Source organism: Stenella coeruleoalba (genome assembly GCF_951394435.1).
Source record: "Stenella coeruleoalba genome assembly, chromosome: 3".
Classification (NCBI taxonomy): domain Eukaryota; kingdom Metazoa; phylum Chordata; class Mammalia; order Artiodactyla; family Delphinidae; genus Stenella; species Stenella coeruleoalba.
Window position 1 is genome coordinate 154007033 of NC_137148.1, and position 18477 is coordinate 154025509.

General features: G+C 57.7%; 1 protein-coding gene across 2 annotated transcripts in view; it reads left to right on the top strand.

Moving 5' to 3' along the window:
- Positions 1-18477, top strand: part of UNC5A (unc-5 netrin receptor A) — a gene marked incomplete at its 3' end in the record, with an annotated part of 61534 nt that overhangs the window by 30826 nt on the left and 12231 nt on the right. For both annotated transcript variants that reach the window (XM_079918062.1, XM_079918063.1), the window contains exon 2: positions 15427-15648. In XM_079918062.1, the coding sequence (XP_079774188.1) occupies positions 15427-15648 (222 nt within the window). The remainder of the gene's footprint in view (positions 1-15426; positions 15649-18477) is intronic.

Genomic DNA, 18477 nt, shown 5'->3' on the forward strand with positions numbered 1-18477 from the left:
GAGTCAGGAACAGGGTGAGGGAGAGCAGAACGGGAGCCCAGAGGGGAAAAGAGAGAAGGGACCTGTGCTGGAAAGGGGCAAAACAGTTAAACAAATGGTTTTCTTGTCTTTGATGGAGAGGAGTTGAGCATCCTTGGACACCCTTTGGTCATCCAGGCATTTTACGTAGCTCAGTGACACCGGCTCCAGGAAGCCCTGTTGGACACCTCAGATGAGCACTGGCCGCCCCGCCCCGCCGTGCCCCACCCAGTTATGTGCTCTCATGCCACCAGTGCTTCTCTGACAGAACTCTGACTTACGGCTTGTAACCTTGGACTTACGGCCCTGACACCTAGCCAGTGTCTGTCTCCCATGAGTAAGCTCCTGAGAGAGGGGCCTGATTTTGTCCTTCATGGAAAATCCAGGTCGTTACCCAGGGCCTGGTGGGAGAGGCTGAGAATGCCAGGGAAAGCGGCACAGCCCTGGCGGGGAGGCCCGGAGAGAGCCGAGGCTGCTGGGTGGTGAATTGGCCCAGAAGGAGGTCGTGCCAACCTTGAAGTAAGCCAGCATTTCAGCAGGGGGCAGACGTGCTCCGGATCAGGGTGGACATGGATGCTACACAGATACTCTGCCCGCAGAGCTTCCACAGGGGCTCACATTCCCTCTCGACCTCCCACCCCCCTCACACTCCATTTGGGTTGCTCTGATGGCGACACCCACGTCCTGGTTTGGGGGCAGATGAAGGTCTGCCTCATCCGTATCCAGCTGAAGTCAGGCCCCAGCTGATTCTCCACATCCAACAGCCAGGATCAGGCCCTGGCGGGGTCTTTGTTGGAAGAAAGGCTGCCTGGATGAAGCCACCCCATTCCCACCCAGTGCCCCTCTCTGGGATGGGGGTTTGGAGAGAGACAGGGCCGGCCTCGGGGACTGACCTGCTCTCCCCGCTGGTCCCGGCAGGAAAGCAGGTGTCTGTGACCTGGCGGGCTGACCCAAGAGCCCTCCTTCCAGGGCCTCCCTTGGGGGGACGACCACCCCCTAGGAACAGGCCACTGTTCCAGAGAGAGCCAGAGGGTCCCAGAGAGAGCACCATGCAGGGGCCAAAATAGGGGCCCTCTGCACCCTCTCGCTTCCCTCAATTCATTAAGACCTGTAAATTTTCTCATTAATATTCTTAAAGTTCGTTTTGAGGGGAACAAGCGCAGAGATAATTGATAATAAACCCCCAGTTAATGCCCTCATTTTACTGTATGTAATTTATATCTGCTGATAGCGTCTCTCACTCCCAATTACCCATTTAGCTGTGGCGATAACAGCAGTTCAGTGAGACCAATACCAACTTTTACATATTCCAGACTGATAGCAATAAATACCCACACAGGGAAACTCACTGGGCCTACTGTATTTTTTATTAAGATTTAAATATTCATGCAATTATTAGTGATTTATTAAGAGCTAATGACCCCTTCAAGAGGCTCTCTAAATCTTCACCCAAAGAAGCCCTGGCCTTCCCCTCCCCCTTCACCCCCATCTCTCCTTACTGCTGCCCCCCCCATCCCAACCCAAATCAGAGAAATGAGCTGCTCTTTCGCAGCCTGGATGACATCACAGCATCACCGATGTTTCCATGGCAACGGCAGGCAGGTGAGGTGGAGGCCAAGGATAGAGGTCAGGCCTAGGGAGAGGCTGGGTTTCTTGAAGGTAGAGGCTCCTGTTCCTTCCTCCATCAGACCTGGGGGACACAGGGATGAGGAGTCCACCCACCGGCCCCTCTGCACCTCCACTGGCTAATGGCCACACTGCAGCCTCCTCCAGGCTGGTCTCCAGGAGCACCTCCTTCCCACCTCGTTCTGGCCTTAGTGTCACTCAACCCCACCCTTTTCGGTACCCCTCCTACCTTCACGCTTGTCTGAGTCTCTTCCTATTCCGTTAGGGGCCCTTGGGAGGAAGTACACCAGCCTCTCTCTCCCCTGCTGCCCTCTCCCTCCTTTCTTTCATTTTAAAATGTTCCACCCTAATTACGTCAAGGACAGGAGGGTGTGCAGGGGTCTGGGATTCTGGGACTCAAGGCCCAGAGAGGGCAGTGACTCACCTCAGGCTGCACAGCGAGGCCCAGGTCATCTCTCCTTCCTCCATGTTCCCTCATACCCCTGCTTCCTCCAGCCCCCTCTCCTCCACCCGCAAGACCTCCAAGCCCATTAAAGGGGCAGGAAAGATAATGAACAAACCAGGAAAACATGAAATCAATATCAGGAGGAAAAAGTACGGCTGCCATTAAGTGAAATAAACAAGCTGGTAATTATTTGGACAGCGGGTAATTAAAATGGGGTGAGGGCTCATTACTGTCTTGTTGGGGTATGATGGGCGGGCGTGGTCAGACACCCTCTTCCCAGCTGTAAGGTCGCAGCCAGGCCTGAGCTCCTGCCGGCCCAGATTTGGGGGGATTGTAGTAGAGGATTTCCTCTATGGAGTGCCCACCCCTGACCTGCCTGTGTCTCCAGCAGCGTTCTCCCTGCTCCCCGGCTCAAGATCTGAGGCCCAGAGCAAAGGCAGGAAAGGCAGAGCAGCCCTCAGGCTGCCGTCTGCCCCCACCACTATCCAGAACCGGGAGCAGCAGCTCACTGCCGGTTCTCAGACCCTCAGCCTCTGGGAAAGGGGCAATGCCCTCAGGCCTCAGCTGAGGGTGGACTCTTGTGATGACAGTTAAATCCAAGTCACCTGGGGTGATGGACAGATGACCCCCTCCAGCCTCTGCCAGGCCCCAGGGGACCTCCTTCAGGAGGCCATGATGAAGAGGGGTCCCAAGGAGAAGACAGGATGATGGAGTGGGTGCTGGCCAGGGTGGGAAGAGTGGGGGAGGAGAGGAAACCAGGAGAGCAGAGCAGTGATGGAGAGGGGGGCTCCCCCTCGCCCTGCCGTGACCCCAGTTCTTAGATCTGTACAGTCGGAGGAGACCTCGGACATTGTCCAGTCTGGCTTTGGCCTGCCAACTTGTTTGGCCCACACGGTGTTTAAGTGTTTAAATTAGTTGTCAACATTTTAAAATAGGAAATTTCAAATAAAAATGATTTCTAGCTTTTCTTGGAAGAAAAAAACTCCAGCAACTCCTGGCTGGCCTGCCACCTGGCAGTGGTTGGCTGAGCTGAGCTGGCCCCTTGGACGGGCATCTTCACTCTCCACTTCTCCTGGGCTTCATCAGCCCCTGAAGACACCTGAGTTCACCAGCCCTGACGCAGTCCCATCCCTTCTGGGGCCCAGAGAGGGCAATGACTTACCCAAGGCCACACAGCCAGGTAGAGGCAGAGTGGGGACTGGGGACCCAGTCCCCTGATGCCCATCCAAAGGCTCTGCTTCTGCCCTCAGCAAGTCCATGCCCTGGACCTGTCACTGGCAGGCACAGCCCAGTGCCCAGCCCAGGAGCTGTCAAGTGACGGGGGAGATTTCAACTGTACCAGACCCCCAACTTTTCAGTGCCTGAGCTGGACACTGCTGAGAAGAGGTGGCTCGGGCCTGCTGCATGCCCTTGAGGGTGCACAGTGTGATGGAGGCAGCCACTGACCAATGGCCTACATCAGTGGGTAACGCTCTCTCAGCCGGGGAGCCGGAGGAGGGGCAGTGCAGCCCCTATGCAGAGAGGAGCTGGAGAGGGTGTCCGGAGGAGGTGACACCTTGAGTCATCAGTTAACAGGGCTGGGGGACATTGGGGTGTCTGGGGTGCCCTGCAGGTACAGGGGAAAGTTGGGGTGGGGGCGGGGTCTGGGCGTGCTGGGAGAGGGGATTAGTGGATGCGCTGAGCTGACTGCTGGGTATAGGTTGGTGCCAAGAGATGAGGCTGCTACATCGGGTGTGCAGGGGGGTGTGGGGTGTATGGGGAACCGACCTTTACCCTGCGGTCAGTGGGAACCGTTGCAGGGCTTGAAGGGTGGGATCAGATTTTCTTTCTAGAAATAGCACTGTGGTGGCATTGTTGATGGTACCAAAGCCGGGAGGTGGTCCCAGGAGGACAAGTTTCGGGGGCTGGAGGTGGGGGGTAGCCCCCAAAGTGCAAGAGAGGAGGGAGTGGGTGGGAGAGAGGCTGGGGGGGGATAGAATAGTGGATGGTGAGGAGGTGAGAAGGCCCAGCAGCTCTGAGACTCCTGCTGAGTGTCAGCTCTGGGAGCAGGAAGTTTGGGGGAGCTCCCGAGCGCAGCCTGGGAAGTGCCCGGGGTGAGGTTGTGGGGCACCCAGAGGCAGGGAAAATGTCGGATGCAGCTCAGCTGCGAGGGGGGATGAGGGGCCCTAGCTGGCGAGCAGGAGCTTGTGGGAAGGTGAGGAGCTATGGAAACAGGGGCCCCAGGAGAGGGCAGAGCACAACCAAGCTGCTGCGTGGACAAGGACAGGGGAGGAGCTGCGGTTGCTCCTGGCCGCCACCACTGCTGGTAGGAGTTGGATCTGGTACGGAGTTTTCCTGTAGGTCCTGTAGGTGACCTGTGGCTACAGGGTCACCATCCTAGTGAGGGCATCAGCCGCTCTGGCCAGATTTAGCCCAGAGGAGAGTGAGCAGTGCTGGTGTGCACGTGTGTTCCCAGGGGACTTGGTGTGTGTGCCCACAAATGCCCGAGCACTGGTGTGGCGAGCGTAATTCTGGGACACTGTGTCCAGGACTTCCCAGGTGGGGCTGTGGCCACTGGACGCTCCATAGGGCAGGGACATGAGTCTGGCTTGGGCACTGCTGTGTGGCTCGTGTCCAGCACATTTGCTGAACCAGTGTGACCTGGTTAAGGGCGTGGGACACAGTAGTCAGCCTGGGTAGGAATCCACCACTCACCACTTACTTCACCTGTCCCCACCTCAGTTTCTTCACCTGGAAGTTGGAGGTTTAAAATAGTTTGGCTCCTAGAATTGTCATGAGGGCCAAATGAGACAATCCATGTAAAGTTCGCCACTATTATCATGGTATGACTGTGTATGGGTGTATGCATGCGTGAGCATGTGTGCACATGTGCACGTGTGTGTGTGAGCCTGTGTGCCTGTGCTCGTGCTGGCTGGGGTTGTGGGCAGTGTCTCCCACCGGCCGAGGGCAGATCACTGGGTGGCCTCCCTCTGGGTGGCCCCCCTTTTGTCTCTGGGCTCCATCCCGGGAGGAGGGGTGCGACTGCCTTGCCCTGTGCACCCTGAGCTGAGCCCAGCCGGGGAGCAGAGCTGCCGCTCCTGGACCACCCCTGGCCCCTGCTCAGGCCGGGCTCACGCTAAACCAGTGAAATATGAAATGCCAGCATATCCAGGACAGGGTCCTTAATTAAATTAATTGCTGGCAACATTGTAAAAGTGCTGATGGGGTCATAAACGGTGCCTGAGCAGTGTTGTTCATCATCCCCTTGGACTTGTGGGGGCCACACCTGGGCTGGGAGCAGGGATAGCTGTGCCAGGCTGAGACACCAGGGAGCTCTGCAGCCACCAGGGCCTCCGGCGGGCAGGCCGGCCACGGGAGAGGGAAATGGGAGCATGGGGGGCAGCTTGTCTTAAGGGTGCATGTGTGGAACAGTTGCACCATCCTTACTTAGCCTGTGTATTTACCTGGTGAAGGATGGAAATGGGGAGGGATGCCTTGGGAGCTGGCAAGGGGTGGTGGGGAGAGGGAAGTGTCCTCCAGCCTCCTGGCCACTCAGAATTACCCTCGATACAAGGCAACCTGAAAATCTTGCCCAGCCCGGCCGCTGATCACTATGTGACCTTGAGCAACTTCTTTCCCTCTCTGAGCCCCAGTTTTCTCATTAGGAAGGCAGGCAGACCCTCTCCCTGCCTGCCTGCCTCCCCCGTGTTCCCAGTGCCCTTCTGGCCACCCTCCCACGGCCTCCCACCCTGCAGGGAACTGTGCCAGGGATCCTTTTATGTCTCTTTCAGCTGGAGCTGCCACAGGCCCTGGCAGGGCTCAGGGCTTGCGTGATGATCTCCTGCCGAGCAGTGGTGAGGGGGCTGGGCCAGCACCCACCTGCCCGCCTCTTCCAGGTGAAAAGTGGAGGAAGCCTGCCGTGCACACACACACCACCACCAGAAACACCCACAGCACACACACTGCACCAGCAGAAGATTCCAAAGCAGGAAAAAGCCTTCCTTCCCTGGTTCTCTCTGGGCTGTGCGACCACATAATTACCCTGGATTCCATTCTATTTAATTGCAGCTTATTAAATTCTAACCAGCCAATTATCAGCCACAATTACAGCTTAATTCAGGGACACAATAGCTATTTTATCGTTTGTTAATCAAATGCTTATTTAAGCCTCAGCTTTATTAACTATTTCTCTGGTCCAAAGCAAGGCCCTGTGGCCAGAAGGGGACCTGGGAGGGGTTCCCTGGAGGCCTGTCCCCCCCATCAAGCACTCTCTCCCTGGGCATCCTGATAGTTTCTAAGTCCCCTTCACTGGTGGGTTTAGGGGCTCTTAGCAGTGGCAGGAGTGTGGCGCCCAGTGTGGGCTCTGGGCATAGAGTTGGAAGACCGAGTTTGTTCATTCATGAATTCAGCACATGTTTATCAAACACCTACTATGCGCCAGGCCTGGGACTATAGCTGAGAACAAGACAAGCTGCTGTCATGACACGTTTCAGGGGAAGGGGACCTAGACAATAACCAGCAAACAAGTACACAAACAAGATGACTTCACATAGCGGTGAGTGCTATGAGGAAAATAGACTGGGAAAGGGAGGCATTGCTGAGTTAGAAGGGCCTACTTCAGGGACTTCCCTGGCGGTCCAGTGGTTAAGACTCCACACTTCCACTGTAGGGGTATGGGTTTGATCCCTGGTCAGGGAAATAAGATCCCGCAAGCCACTTGGCACGGTCAAAAAAAAAAAAAACACACAAAAGAAGGGCCTACTTCAGACACGGCAGTCAAGGAGGGCCTGTTGGAGGAAAGAAAGTTGAAGCTGAGACCTGAGGGTTTAGAGGGGGCCAGCTGTGGAAGAGCAGGGGACAGCATATTGTAGGCAGAGCAAGTGCAAAAGCCCTGGGGTGGGATGAGCTTGGAGGATTTTAGAAGCAGAGAAGGGTCAGCAGGTAAGCCAAGTGAGCAAGGGGTGGTGTGGTGGGTGGGGCCAGACCTTGGTCCAGGAAAGGCCCATAACTCCTGCCCTAGGCTGGCCTGGGCCAGGAGGCGTGGAGAGCATACCTGCCCTCTGTGTCTGTGTGACCTTAGGCAAGTCGTGAGCTTCATGTTCCTTGTCTGTGAAATGAGGGACGGGTAGAAGTCACCTGAGTGCAGATGCCAGAGGACAAGCCACACGGGTGAGGTGGCAGCGTGCCCAGCCCCAACCACCTTGTTCTTTGCAGTTCAGCCTGTCTGCATGTCCTCCTCGTGACGCCTGTGTCTGTCCTTGTGACCAAGCCCCTGGAGCCCACTGGGGAAGAGGGTGACTTTCCTCCGATCTTGGGGAGGTGGTTGCCGCTTCTGTGACATTTTCGTGCACATGTTACCATAGAAACCGGAGTGCCGCTCACGTCTGTGTGTGAGCACGGGTCAGGGGAGCAGCCCTCCCTTCCAAGGGACACTGTGAGGGGCTGTCACCCCACCTTGCCACCTCCACCTCCTGCGTGCTCCCCGACAGGAGGGCCTGCAGTAGACCCGTCCCTTCCCTCCCAGAAGTCCTGAGACGTTTGGAGCAACAGCCAGGGAGACAAATGACTGAGGGATGGACCATGGGGCCAGGAAGCGAAAGAAGAGAAGCACTGGTGGACGCCTGGAGGCCCTGGGCAGGATGTCGTTCCTGACCCATCTCATCCTGGGGCTGGGTCAGTGCTATTTGCCCCAAATGAGGAAACTGAGGCTCAAGAAACAAGGGACAGCATAGGAGTCTGCAGCAGTCGGTGAGCCTCGGAAGCAGCTGGTGGGCAGAGCAGAGTTTTTTACATGATGGATTTGGAAGAATTCTGGGGCGCACCCCCCAGCTTGCTCTGGCTCCAGGCAGGTCCACACCTCTGAGTTGCCACCTGGAACCTCAGGGTTCTTCGTGTAGCCCCCAGATCTGTCGTCTTGGGGCCTCCTGCCCACCATTCCTCCACCCCGCCGCTGTCTGTGTGTCTCCAACAGCAAATGCAGATTTCAACCCTGCTTATCAGAACCTCCTAGTGAAGCTCCCTCATCATTTTTTTTGTTAGTTTTGGCTGCGTTGGGTCTTCGTTGCGGCGGGCGGGCTTTCTCTAGTTGTGGTGAGTGGGGGCTACTCTTTGTTGTGGTGCACGGGCTTCTCATTGCAGTGGCTTCTCTTGTTGCAGAGCACGGGCTCTAGGCGCACAGGCTTCAGGAGTTGTGGCTCGCAGGCTCTAGAGCGCAGGCCCAGTAGTTGTGCCGCAAGGGCTTAGTTGCTACGTGGCATGTGGGATATTCCCAGACCAGGGCTCGAACCCATGTCCCCTGCATTGGCAGGCGGACTCTTAACCACTACGCCACCAGGGAAGGCCCACATTTTAAAAATAATAATGAAGCCGTCTCAGGCCACAGGGGTGTAGATGGGCAGGAAGGCACAAATCCCCATTCCTCTGTGTGTCTGCACCCCCTCTGTCCCCCACCATTGTGGCCATGGCTCCCAGCCCCCTCTGTCTCCCCTCAACCCTGCACATGAGCCTCTCCACAGTCCCCTTGGTCCACCTCCCCACGGTCCAGCACAGGTGTTTCTAGAATTGATTGATTGCTTGATTGGAAGGTAAACAGAGCTGGCTCCCAGCCAAGCTTGAGTGTGTGTCCCCCTCTTTCAGCCCTCCTTTCTGGGCTCTGGTCCCAGTCAAGGTAATGATATTCAACCTTCATTCAACAAACACTCGCTGGACACTCACTATGTATCAGTCCCTGGCTAGGCTCTGGGGATGCTCAAGGGTTGGGAGAGACGTCACCATTCAGTCCCTGCCCTCAAGGCACTGACAGTTTGCATGGGGAGACAGATTCATAAATGGTGACCATATGATGTGGGAGGTACTGAGGTGAGTTCGGCCAGGGGCTGTGGGAGCTCAGGGGAGGTGTAGCCAGCTCTGTCTGGGGGTCAGGGAAGGCTTCCTGGGGGAGGGGGTGTTTGAGCAGGCCTTGAAGGACAAGTAGAAGTCACCCAGGCAGAGAGCAGATGGGGGGCGTAGATCAACGCAATGAAAGGATCCTCATTCCAGCTAGCTTTAGGCAAAGAAAGGAATCCAGGGGTAGCTCTGCCTTCTGGCTTCTTGGGATCCCAGGCTTTCAACACAGCGAGGAGTCAACCTCTTTCTTCCCTGGTTGTCTCCATTCTCCAAGCCCCTGCTTCAGACCCGTGGATGGCCTCCCCTTTCACTTGGCCTCCTATGGCCTGCAAAGCCTTCAGGACTGGCCCAGCAGAAAGAGAGGTTCTCTCTTCCCAGCAGCCCAACCCAAATCCCGAAGTCCCATCTATGGGGATGGGGTGACCTTCCTGTCTGGGAACTAGTCAGTGTAGTATACCTACCTCTGGAGCCAGAGATGGGGTCAGCCCACCAGGACCGAATGACTGTATGGACTGAGTAGTGTGAGGGCCAGGCATTCCCTGCAGAAAAGCGGGTACTGTTAGCCAGACGCGGGAGGGAGGCAGGGTCCCAGAGTATGCACAAGCCTTTGCAGAATTGCAAGTAGTCTAGATGCCATCCTACATACTTGAAGGGAGGCTCTAGAGGCAAGGCCAGGTAACAGGTCAGGCCCTGGGCCAGTAGAGCCTCGAATGCCAGGTGAAGGGCGTGGTGCGCCATCCTGTGGACTCTCCTCTCCCCGCCTGGGCCTGTGGAGCAGGACACCCAGGCCCCAAGCGGACCGACCAAATGCACATCTCCAGGCCAGGGAGCCAGGGAGACTGGGATCATAGGTGCCCAGGGGTGAGGGGGTGCAATGCTGGGTGGACAGCCAGGAAGAGAAAGACAGAGGCTGCCAGGCCCCCAGCCCCCTCTCTCTCCTCCACCCCACTTCAACTCCAGAACATTTCTCAGGGAAGTAGCGAAAGCAGGGGCTTGCTGCCCCTCCCCTTTGCCATTGACACAGACCGGGGCTGTTGGAGGGATAAAAAGGAGCCCCTGTCAAGCCCCTGTCAAGCTATGGACAGGGGCTTGGCACAGCTGTTCTTGAGAAGCAGTGCTCACTACTCCCAGCTGAGTGAGGCCAGATGACACCCTGCCCCCAGCGCTCCTACCCTGCTCTGTGAGACTGAGTCCTCACTCAGAAAACACGAGTTCATTAATAGCTTGATTAATCACACCTCATATTTTCATGGTGCTTTGAAAAATAAAACATTTGAAAGCACTTTCACACCCACCCTGGGCCTCAGAGTTACACGAGTAGGCCTTATCATCCCAGGCTGCAGGTGAGAAAAGAGGGGCTCAACCTCAGAGCAGCAGCATGTTGGGGGATGGCGGAGGGCAGGCTGGAGCACAGAGCCTCTCCCTGCCCACAACTCTGCCTGTGGGCCTCTCTGAGCTCTCGCTGGGTCTCCCTGCAGGACAAGAGTGAAGGGGGCAACCCTTAGGCAAATCTTCTGAAGTTCAAGGGAAAAAAGGGGGTGGTCATTCAGTCACTCAACAAACACTCCATCAGTATCCAGGTCAGACCTGGGCTCCTGCTCCGAGTAAGTTCACAGCCTAGTGGAGGAGGCAGCGTGCCCAGTCCTGAATATGGCATGTACCCTGGAGGAAGGCTTAGGGGACAGCATGGGCACAGGGGAAAAGTGACAAAGAGTATGGATCCAAGAAGGCCTCCTGGAGGAGGTGGCTTGTTGGCTGAGACTGGATGTCTGGGTGGGAGTTCCCATGGGAACTCATGGGACAGGCCTACCATGGTCCACTCCACAGAATGCCTCCCCATCCGATTCTCCACTGCCACCCCTGCCTCCCTCCACCCATTCCTCACGCAGGGAGATCTCAGCATTCCTCTGCACACAGCCCCCCAGATGCTCCTCACCCCTTCCCAATAAAACTCCAAGATCAGGCCGCTGCTCCCTCTCTGACTCACCTCCTGCTTGTCTCCCCTGCACTCCCTCTGCCCTGGCCACCCTCCTCGCTGTCCTCACAACAAATCCGGCTGCTTCCTGTCTGACAGCCTCTGCTGTTCCCTCCTCCTAAAATGCTTTTTCTCCTGGCCTTGGCCCTCAGGGGTCTACTTAGACATCACCTCAACAGAGGAACCTGCCCCAAGCCCTCTTCCCCTCTAGAGCCCTTGCACCCACACCCTTTACGAAATAGCACCCCTTTTTACCTGCTTCAGAACACTTGGCAACTTCTGAATCCTCTATTTTCTTTTGCTTCTCCGTTTTGAATGAAAGTGTTTGAGAGCAGAGGATGTGTCTGTCTTGCTCACTGCAAAATCCCAGAACAGTTCCTGGCACTCAATAAGTATTCACTGAATGAATGCAAGAATGAGTGAATGAATACATTTCCGGTCATAAGAGCACCATGAGAGGGGAAGGAGAAGGTAGCATTTGTCCCAGGCTCAGCTCTGGCCAAGGCCCATTACCCAGGGGTCTCTTATCCCCCTCTAGCTCCCAGCCTCCCTACACAGACACACACACACACACACACACACACACCCCCTCTCTCTCTCTCTCTCACATACACACACACACACACACACACACTCTTACACACGACGTGGTCTCCCTTGCTATCCCTAAGAAGACACTGTAGGTGGGAACTGCTAGGATTGGGGCTCCCACCCTTCATGGGCAGCCAGAGCAGGGGTGCCGGCTGGGGCTGATTGGGCAGCCAGTGCCCTCCTGAGACAGGTGGGGGCCAGCTGGCCAGCCCCAAGGCTCACTGGGAATGGGGTTCCCACTTCAAGCCCTGAGCGTCCATACAGCCCCATCGGCAGTTCTCAGTGACCAAGTTCTCAGGGATCTGCTAGTAAATGAAAGAAGTCTTCTAACTGAATTCCAAGAGGGCAGCTGGGCAAGTAAGAGAGACTTGGCGAGGCTGTGGCGGACGGAGCTTCTGGCGACCTGGAGGGTGGAGTTCGGGATACAGCAGGGCCTGTGTGGCCAGCGGGCCCTGCCCCTGCCTGCTCCCCCACAGCCCCAGTGCATCTGCTTTGCAAAGCCTTCCTCCCATGCTCATCACCTCACAGCCAGAAGGGAGCAGAAGTAGGCACCCAAATCCAAGTCCCCATTCGCCAACACCAGCTCTAGGCAGCCTCGAGCTGGGCAGGCCGCAGCCACATGCTTGCTTCACCTGTGATAAGAGCTATAGAACCAGAGAGGACAGGTCCTAGATGCAGAGGGGGCAAAATGGCATGTGTGGTTTCCTGAGAGAGTGAGGTGGGGGAGTCCTCTTTCAGAAGAAGTGACGATAGAACTGGGCCCTGAGGAGAAGGTAGGAAAGTGCCGGCAGGGAGAAATGGGGCATTAGGGAGTGGTGGTGACTGCAGTGAACTAGAGTCCGTGCCCTTTTGAAAACATCATATATCATTTGACACTGAGCATGCACTGCTTGCTGTTGTCTTTGATAGACAAGTACAGGGTTTCATGTCAAAGGGAAAGATAGCTCATGCTAGTGGCCTGTGACGTGGAGAGGGAGAGACCCAAGGCTCTCACTGTGCTTTAGTCCAAGTGAGAGACCTAACTGGGACGGTGAGGGGGGTGGGCAGATTGCAGGTGCCGACCACAAGGGTGGAGGTCATGTAGTGGGCGAAGGGGCCAGAGGGAGGGGAAGCCAGCTCTGGCCACCCAGGAAGCTTCCAGCAGCCCCAAGAGGGGCTGAATTTACCCCCACCCATGGCCTTAGAGTGTCCTTGCCAGCGGTCATAACTGCAGCCTGGAGGGGGCCCCTGGGTCCACCCAATAAATGCCCCCCCAGGGGGATGGGGAGGGGAGACCATGCCAGCGTGGCGTGGCGGAGGCCCAGGAGAAGTGAGCTATGTCCTTTATTGGTCACAGTACATTTATTTTTCATTAGCAGTTAAATGCAGACATGAGGGATTGTGCTGGGTTCAGCAGGCGGCTGACACGAGCAGTGCTTGGCGCGGTGATCGATAGGGAAGTCGGGGGGGTCCATGTGCCCTCTCCCTGCCCATACCCCCAGCTGGGACCCCTGCCTACCCAGCTCCCAGCCAGTAATCAGACACAGGCCATCGCACTGAGCCTCTGTGAGGCGAGGCGTGGGCAGGCCTGGAGGCTGACACTGAGGTCTCGCATGCCCTTCTGGAGCCTGTGATGCCTGCCCCCAGCCCCCTGTGGGCCCTGCTCAGGGGTCAAGCTTAGCCCTCCTCTGTGCAGCCCTGGGGTCTGCAAAGATCCCGTGGCTTCCCCAGGAAGTGTCTAGAGAGGCTCCTGGACCTACCAGGCCCACACTTGGGAGCCCACCCTTCTCCAGACCTTGGGAGGTCTGAGCCCAGCTCAGCCTTGCCCCGGCTGAGCCCGCTGCCTGGGTCAGGGCGGCTGAGTGACAAGTGAATGTCATAAAAAAGGGTCAGGATGTGGGCCCCCCAGAGTCCAGGGCTGGAGCTGTGGGGCTGGGTAAGTGACTTCTCCCTCAGGCCTCAGATTCCACATCTGTAAGATGACTAGATGGCTCCTCCCCTCTGCCTGCATCCCCACCTTCCTCAGCCTAAAACAGAGACCCAAGGACTGGCAGAGCCCCATGGAAGTGGTTCAGGATGGGGCAGGGCGGGACAAGGGGAGCTTGTCTTCCCAACTGCAAGTGTGGTTCCCTGGCAGCTTAGCCTTCATTACGGAGCAGCAGAAAGTGCAGGGGGTAGGGGGGAGAGAGGCTGGGGAGAGGCCAGGGCGGGAGGAGGAGGGGTGGATGAGCCTACTGCTGCAGACACTGAGGGCAAGACACCTGCTGGTTCTGTGCCTCAGTTTCCTCATCAGTCCCCACCCCTGAAGAGATTGCTAGGAGAGTTACTGAAGGAGCATTGTCAGTGCAAAAGCACTGGGTACGGATAGCAGCCAACAGTTTCCGAGCACTGTGCCTTTTTTCACTTCATCCTCATGAGAGCCCTAAGAATTGGGTACCATCCCCCATTTTGCAGGCAAGGAAACAAGCAGGGGTTAACTGAAGTCACACCAGGTTTCTCAGCCTCTGCAGACATTCCCAGCTCACCCACCCGGTGCCTACAGGACCAGGCACAGATCCCCTCCCCCAAATCACAGTCTTGGGGTGGAGAGGGCAGACTCCCACATTGGAAGGAGAGGGTCCCTGTGCAAGCAAGAGAGAAGGGGCAGCGTGGGTGCCCCCTGGGCCCGAGGAGCCAGGCCTCCCTGTTAGAAGCCCTCCATGGGTTTTGGGCTGCCCGTAAGGAGGTAGTGGAGCCAGGAGGCCGACTGCGTGAGGCACCTCCAGACTCCCCCACGGGGCAGACAGGACCTCCATAGATGTCATAGACAACAAAATGGGTAACCTGCCTAAGGTCACCACTTGCAGGGAGCAGATGGGTCTCTGAAGCCCAAGCTTTTCCCTCTTTATGTCCAGAGCCCCCTGTTGGCTGTGAGTGTGTGTTGGGGGAAATCACTGCAGCCCTGAGAGAGGCCAGGCCGTCAGGGTCCTGTTTGGTGGGTGTGGAGGCTGAGGGTGCCCCGACTCTCCATCCTCCCACTCCCCCACCAACCCCGCCCCTCCCCACCCTCTCAAGGGTCCTGCCGGTGGAGCAGACGGTCAGACTGCTCTGGGGGGTTACCTCCACCAAAGCCTCAGAGCCAATTACCTGTATAATTAGCAAAAAGTGACTTGTGAGATGGCTGTGGTTTGCAGTTAAAATTAGGAGGAAACCCATATTCTGGTCTCCTTGAAGGGTGGGACATGGGCCGGGCCCCTGAAGCTCCCAGACACACCCTCCTGGCTCCCACCCTCCCCGGGACCCACCCAGCAGCCCAGGCTCACCCCAAGTTGCCCCTCCTGGGGGCCTCTCCTGTAGCACTGCCACCAACACCCCTCACATCTGCACTCGTCACAGCCTCCTCCCCTCCTTCACTCACTTGGTATTTTCTCAGCACCTACTACATGCAGGGGCCAGGAATGGGGAGCAACCCGGAAGCAGCCCCCGAGGCAGCCAGGGCACCAGAGGAAGGGACTCCTGCCCTCCCTAGCCCCAGGCTGCCCAGGGCCCTCTCCCTCCCTCCCTCTCTCCCCCCAACCCCCCCCCCCCCACTCCCTACCCCTCTGCTCCACCACCCCCCGCCCGGGGCCTTCCAGGGCAGTGGGCTGCCTCACCAGATCCCTAAACTTCTACCAGCGTGGTAATGAGCCCTGACCACTGCTGTGTGCTGGCACTTCCGTATTTGTCTCCACAGGGGGCTGCTTCTTCCCCTATTTTATGGAAGGGGATACTGAAGTTTAAGGGAGGCATTCAGCAGCCCAGCCTGCTGGGCTGGAAGTGGCAGAGCCTGGCCCCACTGGCTGCCTCCTCTTGGCTCGGTCCCAGCCCCTGAACAGGCAGGTAGCCCCGGGAGGGCCCCACAAGTCCAGCAGAGGCCCCAGCTCACCTGCCCCCTTTGCTTCTGCTGCAGGGGCCCAGCAGAGTGCCACAGTGGCCAACCCGGTGCCCGGCTCTAACCCAGACCTGCTTCCCCACTTCCTGGTGGAGCCTGAGGACGTGTACATCGTCAAGAACAAGCCGGTACTGCTGGTGTGCAAGGCCATGCCCGCCACGCAAATCTTCTTCAAGTGCAACGGGGAGTGGGTGCGCCAGGTGGACCACGTGATCGAGCGCAGCATGGATGGGAGCAGTGGTGAGACCAGGCTGGGGTGCCAGGCGGGGTCACTCGAAGGGGGAGCGAGTCTCAGACTCAGAGGCAATGGAGGCCCAGAGAGGGGCCTGCCATTGCCCCTGCTGCACGCCTGTGAGCCGAGGCCAGGGTGAAACTAACCACTCTGTGTGCACCACCCCAGGTCCCCAGGAGAGGCAGGACTCCCACACCTGGGACCCACTGTGTACACACCAAGGCCTTCCCTGGGAGGCCCACCCTCACAAGACTTCATCACTTGGTGGGGGAGTGAGTAAAAGGGAAGCCCCCCAAAATGCCCCAGGGAGCTCTGTGGGTTGGGGGGGCGGGACCCTGCCACTGCATCTGAGCCCAGGCAGACCCAGAGGCAGCCTGGCAAGTGGTGCCAGCAGAGAAAGGTTTGAAAAGAGTGGATCCCAGATGATGGAAGAGATCACGGACCTCACATTCCGTGATTGTTTTCTTTGTGCATCTGTTGGTTCATTCGTTGGTCCGTTCGTTGGCACGTTCCCTGAGCACCCACCCACCCTTGAGCCGGAGACACAGCCCCACGGAGATGGGGGCAGCACAGTGACCTCTCATTGAGTTCTGGGATCTGTGGCTGCCCAGGGAGGCTCCTCGGGGAAGGTGACATGTAAACCTGGTCAGGGCGAGAAGAGGAGAAGGGCGTCCCAGGCACCCCCAGAAAGGGACACAGCACAAGCAAAACCCTGGAGGCAGATGGGCCGGCGTGCGGGTCGAGGCTTAGCAGGGAGTGTGTGGAGTGTGTGCAGCGGGCAGTGGTGCCATCCAGGAGCCTCACCCGTCCGGCTCTGGAGTGAGGTCACAGTCCTATGGGATTTCAAGCTACCGAGTGACATGACCAGAGCTATGGGTGACACTCGGAGCCAGTGTGGGGGGCTGACAGGAGAGGCAGACCCAAGAAGTGCCCCTTCTGTGGGACACCTCATTCCCCACCTCCAGCCCTGGCCTTATGCAGTAGGCAATGGGGATGGGGGCAGAGAGCCATTGTTTGGGTTCCCATGCTCCCCGAGAGCAGGCCTGGCAGAGCTAACAGCCTCTCCTCCTCGCTAACTGGACCCCAGTTAAGCTCATTTCTTACCCCTTTGCCTTGATGCTTTGTGGCGCCCACACACATGATGAGCCCTCAGGTTAAGTCCTGAGCCCCTTGCCACTGAGGCTCAGCCAGCCTGAGACATACAGCCCACAGACCCTGTGCCCAGTACGGCCACTTGAGTGAGGCCTGAGTCACAGGGGCAAGCAGGTGGCACCCAGAACAGCTCACACTGATGCCAAGGGCAGGCAGGGGACCACAGGCCCAGAGGGGTGGCCCATGCTCCTGGTGGGAGGGACTGGGCAGCGCAGGAAGGATTCCCGGAGTAGGGGTGGGGTGGGGTGATAACATCCAACCTCGGTCTTAAAACCAGCTGGAATGACTGTTTATCAGGCCAAAGGACAAATGCAGGGAATGGGAGGCTGGCCAGAGGCCCAGGTTTGGAGTGGCAGAAGTGGGGGTCGAGGGGGTGGTCGGCAAGACGAGGAAGCTGCAGCCACACTTGCATTGTGGGAAGCTGGTGCCAGGCAGAGGGAGACTGGAGGAGGGGGCCCTGCCCTGGTGAACTCTGAAGCTCTCACAAGAACCCAGATGTGAGCAGACGAGCCCTGAGTTTCATCAGCGTGTGATTTAGTCCTCAGAGCCAACCTGTCCTATTACAGATGGCTCTGACTCATCCAGGGCTCCAACCAGGCATTCTGGTCCACAGAAGTCACGCCCCATCCTCCCCTGCCAGGGTCACCAGGTGCTGGTCTTCTTCCCCCCAAGTGTCAGCCCCCTAGTGAGTGATTCTTGCCCAGGTCCTTGAGCCCTGCATTGTCCTGGCCTTACACACACCTGCTGTTGGCAGCGTCCTCCTTGCAGTCCTCAGGTCTTAACTGAGCACCTGCCCTGTGCCAGGCCTCGGTGAGGTGCTAAGAATTTAGCCCACAAGGCTCTTGGTGCAGGTGATCCAGCTCTGCCTCCCACTCTCAGGAGGGGAATGCATGGGGTTGGTGCCCTCTGCGGCAAGCCCCCCTTCCCTCCCTGGGCCTCAGTTTCCTCCTCTGTAAAATGGGGATGAGGATGGCCCCCCTTGGTGGGGGAAGCTGTGAGATCTCTCACACCCAGGTGGAGCCCAGCCCCAGGTCTTTCCTCTCTCCCTACCCCATGCCTAGGGCCCAGCACCACTTTGCAGCATTATGAGTCCTCCTGCTGCTGAGGTAGGTCCCCCCAGGAAAGGACAGGTGAGGAAGAGCAAGCCACAGCCAGAGACCTGTCTCCCCACAGCCTTGAGAGCCTGTCCTGGAACCTCTTGGAAGGTGCCAGGCCAGCCCCAAACTGCTCACACCTCCCCTTCCTGGCTTCCCACATATACCCCTCCTTGTCTCCTGCCATCACGAGGTCTGGAATCCATGGCTTGGCTGAGACCCAGGCTCTTGCCTACATAGCAGTCACAGGCCAGGCCAGCCCTCAGCCCACATTCCCCAACAGGCTCTCCTGGCCTTGCTCCCTTCAAAGCCAGGCAGAGAGCAGAGCTCACGGGGACACGTCCCCATAGCCACCAGGGCCCCCTCCTGCTCTGAGCATCCAACCTCAGGCCTCCCATGGCCTGCAAATCTGAATTTTCATTGATCTTATTGACTTCTCAACCCAAAGCCATTGAGCGCTTTGAGGCAAAGAGATAGGCTTCTCACTTACCCACAAACAGATGCCCAGGCCATGGGCGGCACCACCATGCTACACACAGACCCAAGACCCTGAGCCAGGAATGCTCTGTGGTCAGGCAGGTATGATGGGGT